At 41.6% G+C, this 25,805-nt stretch overlaps 1 protein-coding gene across 5 annotated transcripts in view; it reads right to left on the reverse strand.

Moving 5' to 3' along the window:
* Positions 1–25,805, reverse strand: part of Cabcoco1 (ciliary associated calcium binding coiled-coil 1) — a 107,230-nt gene that overhangs the window by 36,262 nt on the left and 45,163 nt on the right. The window contains exon 6 of one of the 5 annotated variants that reach the window (XM_076917069.1): positions 17,851–21,029. The exons of the other annotated variants lie outside the window; for them this stretch is intronic. Within the exon in view, the coding sequence (XP_076773184.1) occupies positions 20,907–21,029 (123 nt within the window). The 3' untranslated portion in view covers positions 17,851–20,906. Of the gene's footprint in view, positions 1–17,850; positions 21,030–25,805 lie in introns of those variants that run through there. 5 annotated transcript variants of the gene reach the window in all.

Genomic DNA, 25,805 nt, shown 5'->3' on the forward strand with positions numbered 1-25,805 from the left:
CAAGGTGCACACACACAACATACACACACATACACACATACACACGCATATACACACACACACACATACAAAAATGCACTCACACACAAGGTGTACATACACACACTCAAACAATACAGACATGCTCTCTCTCACACACACACACTCACTCATATCTCGCACATACAGACATCACACATATAATAAATCATTTTTTAAAAAAAATTAAAAATACCATATGCATGAAAACACTTGCTTAAGTAGAGATGCCGGTTGACTTTTGATGGCTCACACCTGGTTTGAAAAATTAGATTTGCTAGTAATTAAAATGCTAGTTCACTGCTTTCCCAGGGAATTGAGACACGCTGTCTAAATTTAAATATCTTTTCTTTTTAGCTCCCACTGACAGACCTTTATGTCAATAAATAATTCAGAAGGTAGATTTAAAAATACAAAAAGACTTGGGTATGTGCTTACACATCATATTATTTAAAACACTGTTCTGTAGATTTGGCAACTTTTATGTAGTCAGATACTTTAATAATTCAACCACATTTAACCAGTTTTCTTTGTATTTTTATTCTATAGGCTTATTCTATTTTATGTCTTATAATACTTTATTATTGTGCAATCTGGGTGTTGTGAAGTGTTCAATCACTGACTTATGCCTTCTTCCCCTTTACCCAGAATCTAGTTCATCAGAACTTTGTGAGACAAGGTCTTTCTTTAAAATCTTAAGCAATTCATTGTTATGAAATGTCTTGACATCAGGAAGTTTAAAGTAACTCGACCTCTGAGTCAGCTTCCACTGGATTCCATATTATTGTGTGATATCAAAATATTTCCTGCACACAAAAACTGTTTTCTTGATGACATTTTACGTTCTTTTGCCTTTTCCTTTTTTTTTCTTTAAAAAAACTTTTATCATTGTTATTAATTGTGTGCGTGTGTGGGTGCGTGCATGCGTGCGTGTGTGCGTGCCTGTGTGTTTGGAGTGCCACTAAGTCTGAGAGCTACACTAATCTACGACTATAATCATAAATACGTAGAAGGCACTTTGACGACGTGTCCATTTGACACACAAGCTGAAATAGCATCCCCCTCCTCCCTGGGCCTGTGACCTTCTAAACCGTGGGTTTAGATCAAGTTTACATGACAAGGTATGACTTCCTTCTTGTCAAGCAAGCCCACAGTGGTTGGTTACCTGCTCACCTCCACACCGCTACTGCACAAGTGTGCACATCTTGCTTGGCAGGTCAGGATTGTAGCATCAGAGTTGGCTGCCGGCAACACCATCAATAACTTCCCTCTTCTATATTTTCTTATTTTTTGTTAAAAATGGCATATATTCATTATCCTTAGTATTGCACATCATAAGGACATTTAATGAAAGCACATAATGCATTTTGATCATACCCCTGGTCTTTTTCATTCCCCTAGACAGTGACACATCTCCTTTTATGTCACGTATACATATATGATTTATGTATGAATGTAAAATCTAGGACCTATAGAGGGAAAGCGTATTTGTCTTACTGATTCTGGCTTAACTCTTAGTACCATGATGCTAAGTCCATCTCCAGTTCATCCATTTTTCTGCAAATGACGTAATTCCCCTTTCCTTTTGGGTGAATGAAATTCCATTGTGTATACACAGCTCAGTTTCTTCATCTCCCCTACTGCTGAGTGTCTGGGTCAGTTCCATGCCTTAGCAACTATGATCAGAGTTGGACTGAACAGCCCTGTGCAGGTATTTGTGACATGTGGACACACGGTCCTCTGGAGTTTCCTTCCTCCTTTTTTTTTTTCCAGAAAAAAAATGCCAAAATAAAATAAAATAAAATAAAATAAAATTAAATTAAATTAAATTAAATTGTAGTGCAAGCAGCATGCCCCATTTCTTAAGCACCATCTCTGTGAAAATACATTTAATTTCTAAGTTTGACTTATTTCAAACGATCAGAATTTTGAGGGGCAATTATTGTTTTTCTTTTAACATTGGAGAAAAACAAACACATCCAGAAGGCCATAGTCATGGATTGTACCTTGGCTTCCTCTTCAGGGCAATGAAATGGTACCACCATGTCTCTGTACCTAGGATTCCATCCTCTCAATGACTGACATGAACTCTCCCACAAACCCAAGATGCTGAACTTGGCATTTAAAAATCTCATATTGTATTTTGGTCAACATTTTTAATTTGCTTTTTTTTTTTTTCTTTTTTGGTAACTTTAACGTGTCAAAATAATACCTAATGTTCTGAACAACCAACAAGGAGGACAAGCTGCAGGCTAGTGTCTGCCTCCCTGCTGTGTCTCAGAGTGCAAGTCTTAAAGGACACTGTTATTTGTATCATTTATTTTTGTTAGTTGGAAAAGGTGACATTGGTTGCGTTTTGTCTGACATTCCCAAGTCAAGAGCTAGGTGTGAAATGTGCTTATTTTATTGTGGCAATGTCTTAGTTACTTTCTTCTTGTGATTAAAAAAAAAACCTGATAAAAGCAACTTAAGGAGGAGAGTGTTTGTTTTGCCGTGATGGGTTTACTTTACTTGGCATAATGTCTTTAAGGTTCATCTATGGTGTAGAGCGTTTTTCTTTTTAAAGAGCAAATAGATTGTGTATGCCTGCCATGTTTTCTTTACCCATCCATTTATTGGTGGATGATTAGTTGTCTTCTTATCTTAGCTAATGTATGTTGTAGCTGGTACAAGCAGGAAAAGGTTCATAAGACGCCTTTGAGATTTGGATTCTGTTATTTTGGATAAATATCAAAAGTAGGATTCTGGGTCATCTGGTAGTTCTACTTTTTACACTGTCAGGAACCTCCACATTGCTTTCTGTAGCAGCTGGGACCATCCTCCATTTTTGCCAGCAATGTGCTAGCATGTGTGCAGTGACGTCTCATTGTGGTTCCACTTTGTGTTTTGATCATTATTGGTGAGAGTCAGCATTTTCTTTTTTTTTTTTTTGGAGAAGTGTCTGGAACCAGATTTCAAGAAAGACAGCAACAGTTATAGTAATCAGTTCAGTAGGCTGTGCTGGGCTGTGCTGGGCTGTGCTGGGCTGTGCTGGGCTGTGCTGGGCTGTGCTGTGCTGGGCTGTGCTGGGCTGTGCTGGGCTGTGCTGGGCTGTGCTGTGCTGGGCTGTGCTGGGCTGTGCTGGGCTGTGCTGGGCTGTGCTGGGCTGTGCTGGGCTGTGCTGGGCTGTGCTGGGCTGTGCTGGGCTGTGCTGGGCTGTGCTGATTCATAGCCATCAGGACTTTCAGGTAAAGCTTGACACATAAGAATGCTGTTGCACAGAAGTGTTATTCTTCTGTACTTTCTCAGAAGACAAACATGGAGAGATGTCCTAGTATATTCTTCTATCTATCTATCTATCTATCTATCTATCTATCTATCTATCTATCTATCTATCTATCTATCTATCTATCATCTGTTATCTAGTAATCATAGATCTATCCATCATCTATTTGTTTTATCTATCTATCTATCTATCTATCTATCTATCTATCTATCTATCTATCTATTCATCTATCCACCCAGCTATCTATGTATCTATGTATCTATGTATCTATGTATCTATCTATGTATCTATCTATGTATCTATCTATCTATAATCTGTTATCTAGTAATCATAGATCTATCCATCATCTATTTGTTCTATCTATCTATCTATCTATCTATCTATCTATCTATCTATCTATCTATCTATTCATCTATCCACCCAGCTATCTATGTATCTATGTATCTATGTATCTATGTATCTATGTATCTATGTATCTATGTATCTATCTATGTATCTATCTATGTATCTATCTATGTATCTATCTATGTATCTATCTATGTATCTATCTATCTATAATCTGTTATCTAGTAATCATAGATCTATCCATCATCTATTTGTTCTATCTATCTATCTATCTATCTATCTATCTATCTATCTATTCATCTATCCACCCAGCTATCTATGTATCTATGTATCAATGTATCTATGTATCTATGTATCTATGTATCTATCTATCTATCTATCTATCTATCTATCTATCCATCTATCACTTATCTATTATATATCTATCCATCATCTATCTAATCTGTCATTTATTTATTAATCATAGATCTATCTATCTATCATGTATCATAGAGCCATCTCTCTACCCACCTACATATATCTATCTGCCAACATACCTATATATCTCTCATCATCTATTTATCATCTGTTCTCCCCATATGCTACTATCATTGACCTACCCACACATCTGTTACCTACCTATCTACCTATTTATCATCTATCTACCAACTGTTGTATATCTATCATCAATCTAATATCTACCAACATGCATATCTATGAACTTATCATCTCGACACTTTCTAGTTTACACCAATGCCACCAACACTCCAGGGCTTCCTCTCATCTCTTCACCCACGTTTAGGACTCCTTTCTCTATATAGACAAAGCCTCCCACTATTCCTTATGAGTTTATTTGTTTGTTCACTTTTGCCCATATGAAACTGCAGTTCAAAGCTGTTGCCAGCCAAAAGCTTGACCCAAGATACACGCACCCATTCATTTTCTCTCTCCACCTGGTCCAGTCTCCAAGGAGGAGGAAGGAAGGAAGAAAAGAGAGAGGGAAATGGACTCAGCATCCCTGACTCTGGCCTCGAGTGTCCCAGGACTGCTGCTGGATGCTGTAACGTCTGAGGGCTGGCAGGGACGGAGAAAGCAGCATCGATCCAGGCCCCTGACATATGTGCAGATAAAACTTAGCTAAGTCTCCTGAAAATCCACTTTCTGAAGAAGATGTCTTCAGGTTAACCGTGTAAACACAAAAAGAGCCTGACATTGTCCAAATTCTCCCCCCCCTCATAATCCCCAGGGCTCAAAACCTGTTGTGGTTTTTCTTTAAAGATGTGATAGGAATGCCTTTCATGAGTTGACAAGGGTTTGCAAATGGTCTTACTTATGAGGCTAGGCTCTGTTGCTATAACTTTCCCTGGAGATCTGTCATTGCCTGGTGACACATGACACTGCTTTGTAATTCGGACAGGCTGGTTCTGGTACTATCCGTATGTCCAGGAAAGAAAATTTTGCGGTCAAACATCTGAAAATTGACATGCCAGTTATTAAGGACATGCACGTAAACACAGGTCAGAACTAACATTGTGTATTTCAAACAACAGCAAACAAGCAAAGCAGAAAAGACAATAACACACTAAAAGGCTTCCAGTGTAGAAAGGGTGGAAGGACACCATCAAGGAAGACTTTTAAAGAATCAGAAAGTCAACTCATATTTTTAGAGACACCTAAAATGGTCTTGGAACAAAGGGAGCTTCAGAACTGTTTAGTCTTAGTACCACGGGACCTAAAAAAAAAATAACACTGATGTTGGGGGGACACCTTGATGTCAAGGCTCTAGCAATAAAATCTAGATATGAGTCTGGAACAGATACCAATGTAAATGATGCGTGCAGGCATTGATGAAACACTTTGCCGGCCTGCTATTAATGTTTTCTATCAGTACACTGCAACTTAAATATGGAGAAATGAATGTGGAGCAAGGAGAAGTGTTCCCGTATCAGCATTTGGGGTTCAGTCGTCGACTTATTTCCTCCCCGAGGATATTTTACATTATCAGTGGTTAGGCACTAAAAATTATGTTAGATTATTATTATTATTTTTTTAAATCGAGTCATTCTGATCATGTGAAAAATCAAAATGTTCTTGTCTAACAAAGAGGCCCATTGCGGGAGATGGTGAAACCAAGAGAATAACCAGGAAAATATTCCCATTTTGCTTGCATTTGAGATGCATAGACAAGAACATCATTTTTAAAACAACCGCTGCTGTTTGAAGAGAGTTACGGATGAGACATACATATCTAATTATTATGATTATGATTGTTCTGACTGCAGGGATGCTGTGTATAAGGGCTTGGATGTTCTTTCTTTTCTGAGCTCTAGAACTTTCGGAGCTATGTGGTAATTAACCTGAAGCAATTTAAATAGCTTTCTTCAGTATTCTGAGAACATCGCGGAGAACTCTCACCATTGTTAAAATTATCCTCGAGATTTATGTAGCAGAAAATTTATGGATCTTCTTCATCGCAACTGAAGAGCTTTGAAAATGGAAAGTGTTTATAAATTCCAGGGGGCACTCACGTAGATATTAAAACGATGTGTGTGTGTGTGTGTGTGTGTGTGTGTTTTATCGGTTTTGCGAAGGCAATTTGTTTGACTCAATAAATGTTTAATGAGTGTTTTCCTATGTTTAGATCTGTAGAAGTGTCAAATAAATAATAAATAGCCCTACCTTTAGGAAGCTTATCATCTAATTGAAGGCAGTGAGTCAAAGATCAGATTCTGTTATTTATGTAAGTGCCGCCCTCTGCGCATAGATCATCCCCCCCCCACCCCCGCCTCCCCCAGCGGTGTTGGTTCAGACCCACTCTCCGACTTCAGACTGGCCCCGGAGAATTCAGATCCTTCCAAGCTGCTTCTATGGTGTTGATTCTGCATGCATACTTTTCACTCCTAATTGTAAGCATTGTTTTCAGATGGTATTTTATGTATTAGATATAATGTCAGAATTCATCGAGGATTCTCTTATGAGCTAAAAATACAGCATTTAAGCAACTCCTGTAACTATTGAAAATGATGTCTTTTCTGTCTGCCAGGAGATTAAACACAAAGGTTGTTTATGTGCGTGTGCGTGCGTGTGTGCGTGCGTGCGTGCGTGCGTGTGTGTGTGTGTGTGTGTGTGTCACCGTGATAAAGGCCATCAGAGACCATTTACTGCCGAAGCACAGCAAGTGGAAGAAACTGCCCAACCACTTGACAACTGTGAGCCGTCTCCATCGGCTTTCTTGGGGCTGTGTCATGGGGACATGAGTGACCATTTGGACCCATGTTTGTCACTCTGATGGCTAACTCTTGCTCCAGAGATATTCCGTGGACATGTTTGAATCTGTAGCTTGTTGTCTACCTTGTGGGTCCGCATCTTTCTCTGCCCAGTCCAACACCCCCACATTGCCCCTCCCCCTTCCCTTCACAGTGATTGGTTTTGATCTCCATTGTGACATCTGATTATGGGAATCCAAGTTTGCAACCTGGAGTACATCTTTTTTTTTTTTTAAATACTACTTATTTTTAATGAGGAGACTCCCAATTAGTGCTTTCTGGTCACCCTGAATTCTACACGAAGAAACTCAGGGCTGTGCCAGGAAATAGAATACATCCCTGCAGAGAGAAGCAGCCTCCATCTTTTGGAGTTTTGAAAGACTTTGAGAAGAAGGCAGAAGGAAGGCCCTCTCACCTAAGTTACTGTGGTGTTGATCTGAAGCTGTTCTCAGTGGCAAGGCCATGTCAGAAACAGCAGGCACTGTTTAAAGAAAGTTCTCCTAACTATCTGCCAGCTTTGTCCTTAGGAGGGGAAGAACAGAGACCTTTCTGCGCTTCATCCAAGCCAAGTTTTCCCTGGATTTTCTGCTGTGCCCCTTGCCATCCCATGGTGTATTCGTTCTCTGTTCTCTCCCTCAACATCATTTAAATAGCATTACCTCCCTCTTAAGTTGAAAAATCAAAGTCATTTCATAAACACACCCTTATGTCATTACTATCCCAGGACGGACCACCGTGACTGTTCTAGGTCAGCTTTCTGAGACACAGGAGAGCAATGATGAAATTTGGTGTTTGGTTTATGACTCAGGAAATCACAGTCATAGACATGCTTCCGTAAACTACGTCCTGGAATAACTCACCACCACCAGTGAGTGTTCCAAAGCCGGGCTTCTTTAACCTAGTGGTTTTCTCTAAAACTGTTTCTGAAGAATTTTAATGAAACAAAAATTCATCCCCGAGCCTTTCATCTGCCTGTTTTGCTGAGCTGCTATTATTATTATTATTATTATTATTATTATTATTATTTATAAATCAACTTCTAAGGACCAAGAGACAAAGGCAGAAATGAACATGTTTGTGAGATATAGTCCCAGACATTTAGTCAAGCTTAGTTGTGTGTGACAAGGTTTCCAGTTGTTAAATGTGGAGAAAGACCTTTGGAAGAGGCGTTGTGACTTTTCACAATTAATTGGTAAATATTTACTCTTAAACTTAGTTGCTTGACATTTTTTCTAGTGATTTTCCTTCTTGGAGGTCAGGGGTAGCAGTTTGATGGGTTATCTTGACCCTGTGGTCATAATCTGCCTTCTGTCCCCAATTTATGAAAGTATAAAAGTAACGCAAACACACACACACACACACACACACACACACACACACACACAGCCAGACCTCTGTTTATTATTATTTTTTTAAACAGATTTAGGTTTAATTATGGATGTGGGTATGTGTGCATATGGGGCTATGTGCTCTTGAGTTCAGTTGCCTGACGGAGGCATCAGATTCTCTAGAGCTGTGTTGCAGGTGGTTGTGAGCTGACAGATCGGGATGCTGAGAATTGAATTCTGGTCCTCTCCAGGAGCAGTAAAGGCTCTTAACTTCCAAGCCATCTATCCAGACCCTGACCTTTGATTTTGCTTAAGGAATAATTTCTTCATGGAAAACTGTTTAATTTTTACAAATAACTAACTCATAACTCGTTTTTAAGTGTAGTTGAGCAAACATTTTCCCAGTGAACTGCCCGTTTTTAAAATTTCTGTACTTGGAGTGTATATTTGCTATAACCTGCCCTTTGACCCGGACCTTGGAAATTAAAACACGTGGGCACATCGTCTTGTTGTGGACGCAGACACACGCCCGGATTCTAACCTTTGCTTCGTGTCAAAAAATAATAAATACTCCCTTTGTGGAAAATCATGCTGATTTCATGGAAAACAAGCAGGGAGCTTTCATTTCAGGCACACTTCAAGAAAAATGGTTTCAGTGTTAAAAGTCAGTTCAAAAAAGGCCATGTGTTTGAAGAAGAGTTGGGGGGCGGGGGCGGTGTATGTGGGAAGCCTCGGAGGGAGGAGAAGACAGGGAGCCATGTACTTGAAAGACAATCTCAAAAATAAAGAATAACGACAAATGAGATCGTTCAAAATATCAAAAACAAATAAACCTCAGTAAAGCTCCCCTTACCATCATAGCCAAAGGCTTCAGTCTGTGTACTGTGCTAAACCTGAGCCATCCTGACGAGCGTAAGCTAGATTATGCTGCAAGCATGAGCTAGCTTCTACCCTTAGACTGAAGTCTCCAGTTTCTCCAAAACCAGGCATGACGAGCATGCTCAGTCTCATCCCTGTTGTCCGACTGAAAGGTCACGGCCCACTTCCGGCTTCTAAGTTGTGGCTTATGATGTCACCCATCTCCACCTTCTCCAAGCAGAATCTGGAAAGATCTGGGGTAACCTGTCTAAATTCTGTCACTTCCGCTCTCAGCTTTCCTAACCTGATTTTTTTTTTTAATTTTGCAGTTGCATGTGGATTCTGTTTTATGACCCTGAGTGAGGCTGTTAAGCACCTAAATATTTGATTATATTTTTTTTTTCCAAACACATCACCGAGTTCTCCTGTGCCAAGTTCCACATCCTGCCACTCCCTCTCCCGGCTTTCCCATTTCAACATCATCAGGTATTGTACAGAACATCAAATAGATTTGCTTGCTCAATAAAAGCGGTGTAAATTTACTTCCTTTTCCGTAATAATAGCAGTGTACAATTGGCTCCATGGAGAATACATTTTTTTTTTCAAGCAAAGTTTCCATTAGGCTTTCCTCCCCCGAATGGGTTGTTCTCAAGATTTTTTAACATCATGAGAATGAAAGTAAAATGAATCCTGCCAAGTTCTAACAGGCTAAAAGCTGACGTATGTTTTTGTCGTTGTTTTCAAAAACAGAATCCGTGGACTACATGGTTCTGTGGGGGTAGTTAATGTAGACAGGGTGAATTGTAATTCAGAGGGCATCTGCCCCTGTCTTCTGAAGCCCCACTTGTGTGTGTTTTCTGAAGCCTGCATTTCCTCCACACTGAGCCAGTGTGCATCAGAATGTCCTGTCTTTAGAGCTGTTCAGAGCCTACAGGATAATTTTTTTCTTCCTGGTACTTTTGTTGTCTTTGGTTCTTTTCCTTCCAAACCTTGCAGGCAGGTAAGTGCTCTAATAGAGCCCAGCCGTACCTAAGAGCTCAGTTAAGTGGCTGAGACTGGGCTATTTTCCTTATTAAGTATGGCTTTTTTTTTCCCCCTCCAATTTGTGCCTGGAAAATACTTAGCATTATTTTGTGTATCCATGGCTAAGAAATATGATTGAATATAAAGGAGAAACCGTGAGCCAAAAAACCTTGAGAGGAAACATATTTCGACTTATTAGAGAGTTTGGGTTTTAGTAAGCGACACATATGCAGTTCCTAAACTAACTCCTCTGAGCGGAGCGTCTCAGTTTGCTAACCTGAAGTTAAGGCTGTTTAAAACAGAGGAGAGGAGTTTCAAATTTATGAGGGCCCAGAGAAGGTAGAGACAAATGGAAAGTTCCTAGTGACAGTGTGGATGGGAAGGATGTAAGGGGTGGTGGGGGTGGTCTTTTCAGTTGACGAGATTAATAATAGTCCAGGGAAGAGAGGATCTGGAGTGAACCCTGGTGGTACAGCTTGCATTGGACAAGCATACACTGAGGTTGGTGGATGGACTGGGGATGGACCGGGTTCTCTGAAATCTCCCCAGACTCTGCTTCTGTTTCCATGGGGTTCTAACTAGCCACGAGACCTCTCTGACCACAGCAATGTAGCCAGTGCAGATCTGGGCCTAATCTACAAGCTTCTGCGTCCTCTCAGGAATCCTCACTTTGAGTATTCTAATATTATTGCCCAGTGAGTTTCAGCTATGGGCATGGAGAGACTCTTGAGACCACAGTGCGAGGGAATAGCCAGCTGGGTTCATTTGTGTTTTCGTAATTTCTAATACATCCGACTAAAATCTTTCATTTGGATATTTTCATTTATGAAGGTCTTGCCCAGTTCTAGGTGTGGTTTTACTGGTCGGTCCTTATTTATTTATATAACTAAGTCTTTTGTCACACACATTGTATCTTTGAGTTAATTCACGGTCTGTCCTCCTCGTGGACTCTTGTTGGCAAGAATTCCTTCATATTAAGTTCAGTTTAACAACTTGTTAACGTGTACACACGTGTGCTTGTTGTATGTGTATGTGAGTTCAGGAGGCCAGAAGAGGATGTTGGATCCCCTGGAGCTAGAAGTTATGTCTTCCACAAGAGCAGTGTGAGTTCTTAGCCACGGAATCTTTTCCCAGTCCAAGTACATCAGCTTTTCACCCACAGTTAGTGCTACGGTGTGAGTGTGTTTGTGTGTGTGCCTATGTGTCTGTGTGTCTGTGGTTGTTGAAGACTATAAATGCCATCTTCTAGAAGCTTCAGTAGTTTAGCTTCATGTTGAGATTTATAATAAACGTGAAAAGGATATTTCCTTAGGAGTTAAAGGTTCAAATTCATGAATTCATTCTTTTCCTGGAGAAATATTTCTTAGACCCTTAGTAGTTTACTGAAAGTATCACTTCTTTCTCTCTACAATCTAAGGGCAAATAGCAAATAACTATGTAAGCGTGGGTTCATTTTTCTTTCTTATTTCTTTTTGCTTATCCGCCTACATCTGTGTCATTATGAATTCATCAGTGTTCTGAAATTGCTATCAATTTATAACTCTTGGGTCTCTAAAATAAAGTCCCTGAATCTTCAGCATTGTTGTTTGTTTTAAATCTATTCTTTGCCCTTCTTTAAATTATTTTTACTAACTTACTTTAAAAGATTTGTTTTTATTTTTAATTATGTACGTGTTTGGCTGGGGGTATGCACACATAAGTCCAGTTGCCCATGGAGGTCAGAAGAGGGTGCTGGAGTTCCCTGGAACGGGAATTATGGGTCAAAGGTGGGTGGGTGCTGGGAACTGAACTAGAGTCTTCTGCTGAAGCAGTACTTAATCTCAATTACTGACAACTTCTAAAGACTTCCCCCCACCTTGTCATACACTTAGATGTCCCAATGCCAAGGTAACGATCCAGTGTTGCTCTCAACACTTTGTCATCTGCGTGCATGTATGCCTCAGACATTGGCAATTCGACATTTTATGCTTTCTTATGTTATCGTAATGCCACCTTATGGTTTTATTTTTCTAGCTGCTTCTCCCTGACGTATTGAAAAGTTCTTTTGTATATCTGCCATGCACTCAACTAGTTGACAGATTCTTTCATGGGTTTCATAATTTTTCTGCACATTTCTTTCTGTCCTACATATACAGTAGTGTCATGGGTGACAAGCATTGTCCCAGTCTTTCATTTTAGATCCCAGAAATTCCCGCTAGCCTGGGTGGAGCTGCCAGTGTATAGGAAATAGAAGGAGCCTTGGCAGACAGCTTCCCTCTAACTCTTAGGAGGCTTGGACCAGGCTTAGGTCAGCGCTGGACCATTGATGATCATGGTGGATGTGGGCCACCTTTAAAACCCACTCATCCAACCAAGCATCTCTCTCTCCCTCTGGGTTTGATAATACACTTTATAATGACTGGGTGTTGGGTTCATGGGACAACTGGTCTGCAGCTCCTGAGAAAAATGACAGAATCCCTCATTATTAGCATGTGCAGCTGCTTTGACTGATCCCCCTGGCGTTCTGGAAAGACACCACGGTTACTGTACATTCTTGGGTTTGATCTCTTAATATTTCATTTCTGTTTTTTTTTTCTCTCATGCATTCTCATAAAGGACAGAGCTTAGAGAGTATTTTTTTTTTTCTTTTACTGTTCTGGTCAGGTTTAGCCAGTAGAGTCATGCTGAACTCTTCTTATGCACCCTGCAGGAACTTCCAATATGGATTTCATTTCTTTCCTAATTATTAAGTAATATGAACTTGGGAGGTTTCTTTGTGAGCGAAATTTTAGTTTAGTTTCTTTGGTATACAGCCATTAAAACTTTCCAAATTTTATCACATTTACATAGTGTGAAAATCAATGGTAATGTTTCTATTTGCATGTCTGCTGTCCGTAGAGACTTGGCTCTGATGCTGATCTTGTAGTCCTTGACATCTTTATATTTTAAACACTTTATTAGGAGCTTGCTGGTTTCATTGGTTTTTCTGCAGAATGATCCCATCACTTACTACCTATTATTGTATGGCTTTTATTTAATTAACTTCCACTCTTATGTCTTCCATTTCCTTTCGTATCCCCTCCTTCAAGTTCAATCTGATATTTTTCGGCTTTTTAAAACTATATTTATCTTTATGTATATGAGTATTTCGTATATAAGCATGTTTTACACAATGTGTATGCATGTGCACCATACATATGTAGGGGCTTGAGGAGGCCACAGGACACCCTGAGCTGAAGGGACAGAGGGTCATGAGCCGCTCTGTAGGAGCCAGCCTTGGTCCTCTGCAAGTGCAGCCTGAGTTGGTAATGGCGGGGCCATTGCTCCAGCTTCTCATATTTCCCAGTTTTAATTCTAAAACTTTGTGTCAGGAATCTTGTTTTTGTTGTTTTGTTTGGCAATGTCTATGAACCAGTGACACATCAGGTCAGAAAGGAGGTAGAAGTCTCAGACCTGGCCGTGACCCTTCCAGCCCCAGATAGAGACGCTTTACACCTGCAGAGGTTGAGCTGTTGCCACATCTCTTATTTCCGATATTGGTGGCTTCCTTCTTCTGCTGCCATCTGTTTCCTGCTCAGACATTAAATTAATGGCAGTACCACTTCTAATGAGTATTTAAAAAGCCCCTTATTATTTGAAAATTGATCTCTGTCCTTTATTATTTCTTCTGCTTATCAGTATTTAATTTCTCTTGTTTGCTAGAATTCCAAGTTAAAAGGTGAGGCCATAGAGTTACGATTTAAAAAAATATATAATACTTTTATTCAGAATTTCACACACGTATGCAATGTATTGCAATCACATTCACTTTTCAACTCTTCCTAGAACCCAGGATTCTCCTCCCAGCTTTCTGTCCCCTGCCTCCCGCCTTTCCTTTTTTCCTCCCTCCTTCCCTCCTTTCCTTCCTTCCTCCTTCCCTCTCTCCTTCCTTCCCTCCCTTCCTTTCTCCGTCCTTCTCTTCCTTTCTTTTTGTTTCTTCTTTCCGTAACTCATCAAGTCTAATCTTGCTGTCTAAAAGCACATGGGGGTGGGGCAGCCAGTAGGGCGTGGTCAATTTACTAGTGGCCACGCCCATAACAAAAACTGACCTGACTCCTCCATTTACTTACGGAGGTAAGTTTTTCTTTGCTCTTGTTTTCATACCTTCCACGCTTCCTATTTTTATTTCCTGTATCATTATGTTATTGGGAGCTGTTGTTGGTACATGTTTGGTTTCTATTACTGACTTTTAACTTCTATTACTGACTTTTAACTTGATGCGGTTGTGATTGCAAACCACTCTTTGTATATGTTAGGAATTTGGGATTAATTCAGGGCCTGGATCAGAGTCCAGGATGTGGGCTGCTTTCTCGGTATCCTTTGTTTGCTTAGTTGAATGTGTAGACTGTGTTGTTATTCTGTGAGTGTCAATTACGTCGGATCGTTTGCTAGCGTTTAGTCAAATTGTTTACATCCTGGCTAATTTTATCTCCCTAGTCTATCAATTATTGAGAGGAGGTGTTGAAATCTGTTCTGATTGTGGATTTATCCACTTCTCGCTGTTCTGTTGAGCTTTTACTTCATGCAATTTGACCATTATAATGTACTTGAGTGTACAGGATTGTTGTATATTCTTGTTAAATTGGCTCCTGTCATTATGGAGTAACTTTCTCACTGACAGTTTCCTAGCCATGACAGCAACCGATGATTACAAAATCATTGCTGCTTTTCTTTTTATTACTGTTACCTGGTTGTTAAAGTTAGCATTAATTGTCAGTTTGCCAAAATCTAGAATACCTGGAACCTGGCTTCCTGGCAAATCTAAGAGGAATTATCTAGATTAAAGTTGGACTCTGGGACTGTGAGAGAAAAGTCTTGATTATGTTAATTGAGCTGGGAAGACACGCCCACTGTGGGCGGCACCATTCCCTGGCTGGAATCTTGAATTACACAGATGGAGACTAGGGAATGTTCACTGCTGTCCTCTTCCTGATGGAAATGGCTGCTTAGAGCTTCTGCTTTCTTGGGCTCCTCACCGTGAAGGACTGTACCCTTGAATTCTGAGTCAGAATAAACATTTGCTCCTTTAGTAAAGTTGCTTTTGACAGAGTGTCTTATCACAGTGACTAGAAAAGAGTCAGTCTGGCATGTCCTTACAAGTGTTTGACTTCTAGAGTGCTTGTGACCTTGTATTTGAAGTGCATGTCATGAATGCTTGGTGTAGCTGGATCACCTGCTTAGCGCTGTTAGGTTGGTGCATTTAATGTGACAACTGATTAAGCTGGGTTTGAATCCACTATGTCACCGCTTCTGTCTCTTTCTGATCTGTTTTCCTGCCTTCTTTAGGATGGAAAATAATTATATTTCATCTCCCCTTTTCTGTTTGCTTCTTGGCTCTAGGTTTTGGGTAATAATTTTATGTGGGGACATAAAATAATTATTATTTTATGCCCTCAACATGATCCAGTCTACTTTAAATCGTAGTCTGCCTGTGTGTGCAAAGTCATTTGTGACAGCGTTTTTTCTTACCTCTTTTCTGTTGGTGCCTGTACCAACGCTCTCTTCCATTTTAGTTTCTGTAGGACATAAATCCAACAATATACTGCTTTCATTTTTTTCTTTCAACAGCGCCTTATTTTATTAGTTAAAAATTGATCCACACACTGGGGCCTTGTTTGTGCTGCTTCCATTTCTTCATGTAGTTGTAGACATTTATCATGTTCCACTGTCCCCTGCCTGAGGGACCTGCCGGACATTTCCTGTAACGTGAATCTGCTCATGATGAACACTTACGCTTTTGTACATTGGGGAAGTATTTTACCTGCATCTCACAAAAACCTTTGTGGCACACAGAGTTCCAGACTGGCAGTTGGTTTCCCTTCTGTGGTCCAGTGTCTTCAGCATAGCTCTGTTCTCTTACCCATCTCTGTGTTTTCTGGGTGTTTTTAACGTTTCTCTTTGTTGATGGTTTTTGTGCTTGGAGTTTGTTGGGCTTCTTGGATTTGTGAATTAATGGTTCTTATGAACTCGGATACAAATCTCTTCTAATACCGTTTCTTTTCTCTCCCTCCTCTTTTTCTCTTGCTTGAGTCCAGCCATAAACATCTCTCCAGTTGAAGTTGTCTGTGGCTCTATGACTTGTTATCTCTCTCAGACAGGCAGGAACAGGGGCAGATCACTTCTATCTGACCATGGGTTGAGTTGTCTTGGGTTGTGTGTTTCAAACTTGCTGAGGTGAGGTGTTGATTACTGACCCTTGACTCTCAAGGTAGTGCTCCAGGCTCGTAGCCACTGGCCTGCTTTCCTTTGGTTTCTGAACTTTAACTAAGCTTACCGCACTGCTGTATAAGATGTTCTTTTCACAATGAACAAGTTTCTGGTCACAGCCCAGGATCTGCCAGTGCCTGGAACTGAGCCCTGATCCCATGTGACCTCACTCCTGCCCAAGCAGCCTTTTCCTGCCTCCCTGTCACCTCGATCCTGCCTGGTTTGGTTAAGCCCACACTCTACCTTTCCTGTCTCAGGAATGCTGTTTGTCGAATGTTCTATTTGCCTCTCTGCTTTGTAACGATCGTGTCCTGCTTTTCTAGCTCCTGGCTAGACCCCCTGTAAGTGCACAGGGGGTCTAGCAACTGAGAGACAAAGTCACTCAGAAATCTCTGCTTCTCTCTGAGAATTTTAGAGTCTGTACTGAATAGTTTTATGGACACTTGACACACGTTCAAGCCATTTGAGAGCAGGGAACCGCAAATGAGAAAATGCCTTCATGAGATCAGGGAGCCTGTAGGACATTTTCTTAATTAGTGAATGATGGGGGAGGGTCCAGCCCATGGTGGGTGGTGTTATCTCTGGGCTGGTGGTTTTGGATGCTATAAGGAAGTAGGCTTAGCAGGCAATGTGGAGCAAGCCAATAAGCAGCATCCCTTCATGGCCTCTGCATCAGCTCCTGCCTCCAGGTCCCTGCCCTGTGTGAGTTCCTGTCCTGACTTCTTTGGATGATGAACCATGAGGTGGAAGTGTAAGCTCAATAAGCCTTTTTGCCTCTACGACTTGATTTTTTTTAGTCATTGTAGTTCATCATCACAATAGAAGCCCAAGCTAAGATAGCATTTTGTGGGGCAAGTGAACCCTGCTACTAGACAGAAGAACTGGTTGGTAAGGCCGAGTGAGCCCAAACCCCATGAAACTCAAAATTGAGTACGGTAGGCATGGAGCCAACTCCTTGCCCAAGTCTACCTGCTCTGGAACGTGTAACCATGACACCCCACTGAGAGGACCATGACGATCAGTCACATAGGAAAACACCTAAAGGCCTTTCCCATGTTAAGAGAGCATCCATCACTAGCATCCCAAATTGATCCAATGGGAAGCATCTGCTCCTGGATCCTACCCTGCTTCTCAATGTTTACAAAGTCCCTGTACATGCTGGATAAAGTACATAAGTTATCTCACAGAGAATTGTTTGAGACTGGCTGCTTTACTGAGCTGTCACACTTTGGGGAAGAGTTTTCTCTCCTGAAGCATTCATTGCTGGACCTTAGACCTGCCCCTGTTGTTGTCTGCCAGCTTCCCCTTGCCATAGCCCCTGCCCCTGCCTCTGGCATTGATGCTGTCTTGGTAGTGGATGAGACCTGGGACCTCAGCTACCAGAGACTCACAGAACTGGAGAATGACAGCATCCTGAATGTCCTGAAAGATCCACGACCTTGAGATGGACCTTGGGAATCACCCCTTTCTACTTTCCCGGATTAGAGAGTATTCTGGGCTAGCTACAACATGAGAATAAAAAGACACACACAAGCCAACATGATTGGGTTTTCATGGAAGTATTTTTTTTTTTAACACTAGAAAAATATGGGATTATTTGTAAACTTTTATGCTCTGTTGTTAACATATTCCTACTGTTTGGGGGAGTGAGGACATTTTTGCATCGATTGCATATTCAGTGAGGATAAATGGCGTCTTAAGTACACGAGGTTCAGACTGTGCAAGTAAAAGTGTACAGTCTCTCCAGTGAGCTCTGAGGGCTTCTCAACGAAGCAAGCACAAGGTGTCCATCACTGCCTCAGGGTGATGGATGCACACAGACCTGCACATAGTCAGACAGCATGCACATACAAACACACACATAAGCAGAAGGCATACACATGGACACACAGGCAGAGAGCACATACACAGAGGCAGACAGAATACAGACACAGATGACACACAATCATAGACATGCGTCATAGGCAGAGAGCATGCAGACATAGACATATACCTGGGCAGCCTGCACACATACAGCATGCTTGATGTAGATAGTATATACATACACAGCACACACATACACAGACACACACACACACATAGGCAGACAGCGTGTGTGCACACACACATACACACACACACACACACACACAAAATAGACACATACATTAGGCCTATAGCACACAGACATAAATACACACATAGGTAGACCTCCAGCTCTCTCTGCACCTCTGAGACTCTGAGGGAGCCTACCATCACAAGCTGGTCATCACTATCAGTATCTCCAGAGACACACAGGCACAAATAATTTACACAGACACACAGGCATAGATATAAGCAGACACAGAGACACAGGCACACAGATACAACCAAAGACATGTAGACACAAACAGACATGATCACACATCTACACACTGTATACAGATACACACAGACACGCGGGCATCCATACACACACACACACACACACACACACAAACATGCACCCAAAGACATATACATGAAAACAGACTTGACCACACATCTACACACAGACACACAGGCATACACAGAGACAGACACAAGCACACAGAGACAGACACATATATGTACATATATATGCACACATATGGATGGGATATACACACAGGAACACACACAGACTCCGGCACACGTGTGAACAGGCACACACACACACACACACACACACACACACACGAACCCAGATTCAGCATCTCGCCGCTTCAGTCACAACATGTATTAGGATTAGAACACAGAACAAAATTTGCACCAACCACACACAAAGAGCTCAGTGGAAAAACAGTGACCAAGCAAATCTCTTCTCATTTTCGGCAAATACGTGCACTTCGTATTTAAACTGCCTTGCCTGTGTTCGGGTGCAGAAGCCCGACTTTCTAAACTGCGGGGTGCTCATCAAGTCCCACGGGCTTTGAGGAATGCCCACCGCTGCCTAACTTGCTTCCTCATTTTGGAAGGACGAGGAGAGCATTTCATCCCTCCCCCACAAATATTTCCTTTCGTCTGAAAAAAAAAATGTGGGATTTTGCAAAGCCTCTGAACACACATACATCTATAAATAAAATCTGTCCCCCCCCCCCCCATTACCACATCGACTTGGGTTTGCTGTATGTCAGGCCCTCGTGTAGTATTGGAGTTCCAGGGGAAAGGAGAGGATGGGGATGTCACAAAACTGCTCTTGGGGGATGTGCACTGTTCATTTGTTTTAATTTGAAAGGAGAAGTGAGGACATTGGAGACATTAATGACCTTTAGAACCATGGAGTTTTTGTCTTTAATGGTTCAGTGGGTGTATGCATTGACTGTTGGATATAAAATAGACGCCTTTGAAGGCTCTGTCTGGTTTTAAGAATTTGGGTCAAAGTACTGTACACCTACTGTGTGTGTCTATTATGAAGCTTTTTTTTTTTAACTCAGTTTTTATGGTTGAGGCATAAAGGTTAAAAAACAATGCAAATATTGTGGTCATGATTTAATACAAGGTGACTCTCTCAAATGGACTTAATTCCAAATGTCTGGCTTTATTTTAATTTTAATGGCTCCATGTCTAAGCAATAATCTAATTTAAGCTTTTTGTTTATTCCAAGTAAAGTCAGACAATGTGTGCATTTTTAAAGAATAATCCTTGGGTGACATGAGTTGACGTCTCCCATTAGATATGATTAGGTGAGCCTCTTTGGGGTAAACACTTTAAACTGTCTCTTACAATTTGCAGAAACACAAGGCATAGAATTAACTGTGCACCTCCTCGCCTCTTCAAAGTTTGAACGGCTAAATGTTAACTATTTTCCGTGTCTGTTCATTTTGGATTTATTGCAATAACTTTCACAAGTGGGACGGAGTCCAAATTCTTGGAGCATTTTAACCATAAAAGGCATAGAAATATTTTGCAACCCCATGGGCAGTAATCTGATATTTAGGAGTTTCATAAAAGGAACGGCTAGCGTGTGGCCTCTCAGAAGGAGAGCCTCGTCCAACAGCATGTCACGAATGTTTATTTCAGAGCCTGTAATGCGTTCAGCATCTGAAACACTAAAGGCACGAGGGGAAGAGAAACAGATTTATGGAGTATTCTGTATTTCTACATATTTCAATCACGGTGGAATTTCTGCCTTGTAATACTCTTTCCAGAGTAGAGTTTTGCTGTGGTCTTAATACACATATATTGAAATCTAACTCAAGAGTGCAGTACTGGGGGGTGAGGTCTTTCCAGGTGAACAGGTCCTGAGGGCAGAACCCCTGTCCAGATAGATTAGTGCCTCATCAATGGAAGCAGGAAGGAGCTTTACTTCCTAGTGAAGACACAGGAAGGAGGTGTCACCTACCGAGGAGGAGAAAGCGAGCCCTCTGGAGATACTAAGTTAGCTATTCCTTTGACCGTGGACTTCTGAGCCTCCGTGATTTTGGGAAATATTTGTGTTGTTTCTAAGCCACCCAATGGTCGCCACTTTTGTCTCAGCCATGTGCATGGACTGAGACAGAGCGCAGGTCCCAAGGAGGAGGTGATCCATGGTGAGGTGGGATGAGGTTCGGGCGGAGGAAAGGAGAAGAAGATCAAGCATTCATCCCTACTGTAGCCTCCTCAAACGCAGTCACTTATTCATCAATCACGTGGTGAGGAGGAGGCGCGTCTGCATTGTGCTGCTCTGGGTCCCAGGAACCAGGGGATAAAACGAGGTAAGAGACAACTCGCCTCACCCCAGATGAGGGTTCTGGGTTTCAGGTGCTGCGGGAAGAAGTTAACTTGCTGGGTTAACTGAGCCACCCTCCCCTGTCAGGCGCCATCTTGTTTATGCTTGTGAAGACAGGAGGCTGGGAGATGGATAAAATCCCTCTTTCTTTGTAGAGGAGATAAAGGAGTTGGGAAGTTAGGGAAATTATCCCTGAGGATGTGTGAGGAGTGCTGACCTTTGACCCAAGCCTTCTCATCAGCTATTATGTGTGCCTCGTACCTGATTTAGGGACTAGGCCTTGATTTTCACACCCCGTGCACAGGATATGGGCATTGATGATGGGTGTCCATTTTTACTGGAAATATTTTTACTGGAATAGTTAAAAATATTTAACTGTGAGCAGGTGATCAAGTGATAAAGGTTTTGCCATGCAAACATAAGGATCTGAGTTCGGTCCCCTAAATCTACATAAAAGTCTAGGCAATTGTAATCCTGGCACAGGGAGGTAGAGATAGGTGGATGTCTGGGGCATTCTGGTCTAGGGCCTAATCAAGATCCAACCCAGGGAGAGCCAATCTCTCAGTAGAGGCTCTGTGGACTGAACCTGGGGAATGACATTGGATGTTGCTTTCAAGTGTGTATATGTACCTGCCCACAAATGGACACTCACACACACAAAAGTTTTCCATCCCAGTACCTCTTTCTCATTAATAGCATAGAATTTCATCCAGGGATTAGGAAAATACAGATATGTCAATGCATGAATCTACGTTGCAGACATGGTTCCAACCATCCCATATTCAGGAGTTGCCTTAAGGTATATAGTCAGTACCCTGGTGACCAGTGATGGTGGAGACCCTCTCCCAGGCATCTTTCATATCTTGATGAGGGCATTGTTAGTGGTGATGGATATATATATATATATATATATATATATATATATATATATATCTTTTATATATTTATATATATATAACTTTTTCTTGACCATATATATATATATATATATAAACTTTTTCTTGACCATCACCACTATATATATATATATATATATATGTGTGTGTGTGTGTGTGTGTGTGTATGTATGTATGTATGTATACACATATATGTATGTATATATATGCATTTAACATCTTGAGCTGTCAGGATCATTCCTTCAACCTTAGGACTCATCAACCTGATTGTTGGACAGTAAAGAGTTAATCTGTCAGTCAACCAGTTGAGCAGACTATGGCTGATTCCCTTCCTGGGTCATATAGACACATTCTCAGGTTCTGCATGAACACACCAACACTGGCACCCTGCCTAACCTTCCAGTCAGCTCTCTTCCCTTATAGATCCTGACTCCATGCCAGCCTTTCCTCCACTTCGGCCCAGTGTTATCTGGACCACATGCACAGCACACGTGCACATATATGTACACACTCACACATACAAACTCTCGGTCTCTGTTTCTCTCTCTCTCTCTCTCTCTCTCTCTCTCTCTCTCTCTCTCTCTCAAACTTCTAAGAAAAAAAAAACAACCTAACACAGTGAACAACAGTAATTGAGGTGGGTTGAGTAGAGGGGCCATTAAGACTGGCTTGGGGAAAAATAATGATATTATGCACCTCTGCTGATTCCTGGGATTGTCAGGGTCAGGGATGGATGGACCAGATTCCTTTATCCAGAGAGAAGAGGTCAGAATAGGTATTGTGGTTGCCATGGAGGAGTCTAAAACGACAACTTCAGCAGTGAGACAGCTGAGAGTGAAACCACTTCTTTCCCACTGTCCTGGTTTATGTCCCTAGTGACCCGATAGAGGCCCAAGAAGGAGGAAGAGGAAGAGGAAGAGGAGAAAGAGAAGGAAGAGGAGGAGGAGGAGGAGGAGGAGGAGGAGGAGGAGGAGGAGGAGGGAGATGAGGAGGGAGAGGAGGAGGAGGAGTAGGGAGAGGAGGAAGAAAAAGAGGAAGAAGAAAGAGGAGGAAAAAGAGGAAGAGGAAGAAGAGGGAGAGGAGAAGAGGAAGAGGAAAGGAGAAAGAGTAGGAGGGAGAGGAGGGAGAGGAAGCCTATCTTATCAGGGTTCTCATGCAGTGTGGAACTGAGGAACATGGCAGGGTAGGAGAGGCATAGAGATGAATCTAGAAAAATAAACAGAAGATGCCCAAGCTATGTTCTGTTACATGTATTTTTTTTTTTAAAAAAATGTATACAGCTCACTGTGTTGAATAGCTTGTCTGCCTTTGTTTAATAAAAACAGGACAATTAAATATTTGGAACTTTAGCCAAAGAGTTTATCTGAAGGAAATGTTTAACTTTTGAAAAAAAATTGCATTTCTAGCAGTTATGTTAATTTGTGCTTAATGATCATTTTATTTCAAATACATTCATTATTTATCAGGGGCTAATGAACCACATTCCCCTTTCTCTCCTCAGCTTTGGCTGTAATTTAATACATGTAGCGTGTCCATTTTCACACACTGTATGTTCGGGGAGACACACGTAATAGATTAGCATTATTTACTGTGTGAACGAGACCATCGGGAGGCTCTTGCATGGAAAGCAAAGAAGTTGAAAGGGTTGTAAAAGTGATGAATATTTAAAATAACTTTGTTACAACGTTATTTATGCTGTACTTAATTTTTTAAGGAGTGTATGTTTGGAAGGCAATAAAGGCAAACTAGGGACTATTTTGTGTTTTAACCATTGAAACTTCTGAGGGTTATCAACACGTCACTTAATGGCTCCACTCTACAAGTGGGAGCCACGGTCTTTCATTCCAAAGTGACATTTTGTGTTTTAACTTCTGAGGGTTATCAACACATCACTTATGGTTTGACTCTACAAGTGGGCACCAAAACACTTCATTCCAGAGTGACTTGATCACCTAACCAACAAGCATCTGGGGCAGTGGTTAATGGTACAGCCATCTTCCTGGGTTCCGAGGTATTTAAAATGGTGCCTACCTCCTCTGGCTGCTTGGACATATGCGTGGCTTGAGAGTTAACGTATTTGGATGTACCAGGCAGACGGCAAGTGCTCTGCTAACCTGCCTTGCCTGGCATTTGTGCCCAGTTTTGCACTTTATACTGCGATCTCTGCCCAGTAACACTGGGTTCAAGTGGATTCCCTCTGTCCACTGATCCTAGACCAGAAAGCCTTCTGATCCAGTTTGTTCTACTAACCCGAATCTTTCCTTTGTTCGTGAATTACATTCTCATGGATTTAGCAAATGGATGTCTGTTTCTGTACTACAGCAAACAAACAGGGCCGTAGTACAAGCTGACATCAGAGAATTGTAGTAAAAAGTATCTTTACGGGAAGTTATGGACCACAGATCCCAAACCCCAAAGCATGTGTAAGGATGGTAGGCACACACATTTGCTCAGTAAATGCGACAACCACATAGCATAGGACTGTATGCAACACCCAGACTTGGAAATACTTGTCAGCTGGGAACTGTTTCGCATGTCAACACCATTGCTAGGTTCTCATTGCACCATAGCCCTACCTGTGTAGAAACAGAAGTGCATGCCATCTCCCAAGGCAGAAGCAAAGGACTGTACAGCTCAGCCTGGTAGCTAACAGGTTCAGATGTGAGGGAAAGTGCGTAGGCTGTCAGGTCAAAGCTTTGTTTATAGAAAGATTAACTCTGGAGTTGGAGAGATGGATCAGCCGTTAAAGGCTAGGCTCACAACCAAAAATATAAGAAAGATTAACTCTGGACACTTAGCTTTGTCTCTCTGATCTTCAGTGTGAACCAAGATATCAATCAATCTGTTAATCAATCAAGAGATGGTGGTTTCTTCACATAAGCCAAAAGAGATTGGCAATCAAGTTGTGGATAGATGTTTTGCCGAGCATCTATTATGTGCAATGGCGTTGAACCAGATATCTGAACTAGAATCATGGCAGTTGTTTTAAAAGTGATGGGCAGGAGAGCATCCAAGGCAGTCTGGACAGGAGTAGACAAGTAGGGACAAGAGAGATGAGACTGAGCATTTACAGTTGGGGTGCTTCACACATGAAGGGGGGCAGGTATATGTTATCTGGGGCTTTGTAACAATTACCCAAACCTGACCACTTCAATAGATGTTTGGAGACACCGAGTGATGTGTAACAGGCACCACAGGACGGGTCTACCAGGGCCTTGCCTCAAGGACTCTTAAGGTTGTGATTAAGTTATCAACAAGACCTACAGCTTTCACTAGGCTCAGCCAGGAGGGATCCCTTCTAAGCCCAAGCACATGACACTGGGGGATGCCATGGGACCTCTGCAGAAGTTCCCGAGTGTCCCCATGTCACAGAACAGGCAACAATGCACACATGTTAAGAAAGCCACCACGTACGCCTACTGTGTAGTAGCTTCCTCTAAGACTTTTCAGCTCGAGCAAGCTCCTTACGACAGAGTAGACAACTCAAAGTAGCTACAGGAAGTCTCTAAAACTGACCTGATTCACGAGGCCTCTCCTTCCCAGAGTAACCAATAAAGATGGCTGAGGGTCACTCTCAGGCAAGACAAGCTGCAAAGAAGATTCTGAGACCAGACCAGGAAGAAGCAGAAACCATTTGCCTGGAAACGGTGTAGATCAACTGAGCCACCTGAAGTAACACTCCATAACCTGTTGAGCTGCCTGCAGGCTGGCAGTGTGTTCCAGGATCCCAGCTTTGTGAGCTGTCACTCATGCTGGGATGGGCTTTTCTTTTCTTTTTCTTTTTCTTTTTTCTTTTTTTTTTTTTTTTGCAGTTGTCTTTGAGTCTTTTCTGTTCCAATAGGTAACTGCTCAGCCAAATTTCAGTAATTGGTCTCAAGAAAGCTCACCAACTCACTAAGTTGGACTTTGGTGGTA

This window comes from Arvicanthis niloticus, chromosome 20, assembly GCF_011762505.2.
Source record: "Arvicanthis niloticus isolate mArvNil1 chromosome 20, mArvNil1.pat.X, whole genome shotgun sequence".
NCBI classification, from domain to species: domain Eukaryota; kingdom Metazoa; phylum Chordata; class Mammalia; order Rodentia; family Muridae; genus Arvicanthis; species Arvicanthis niloticus.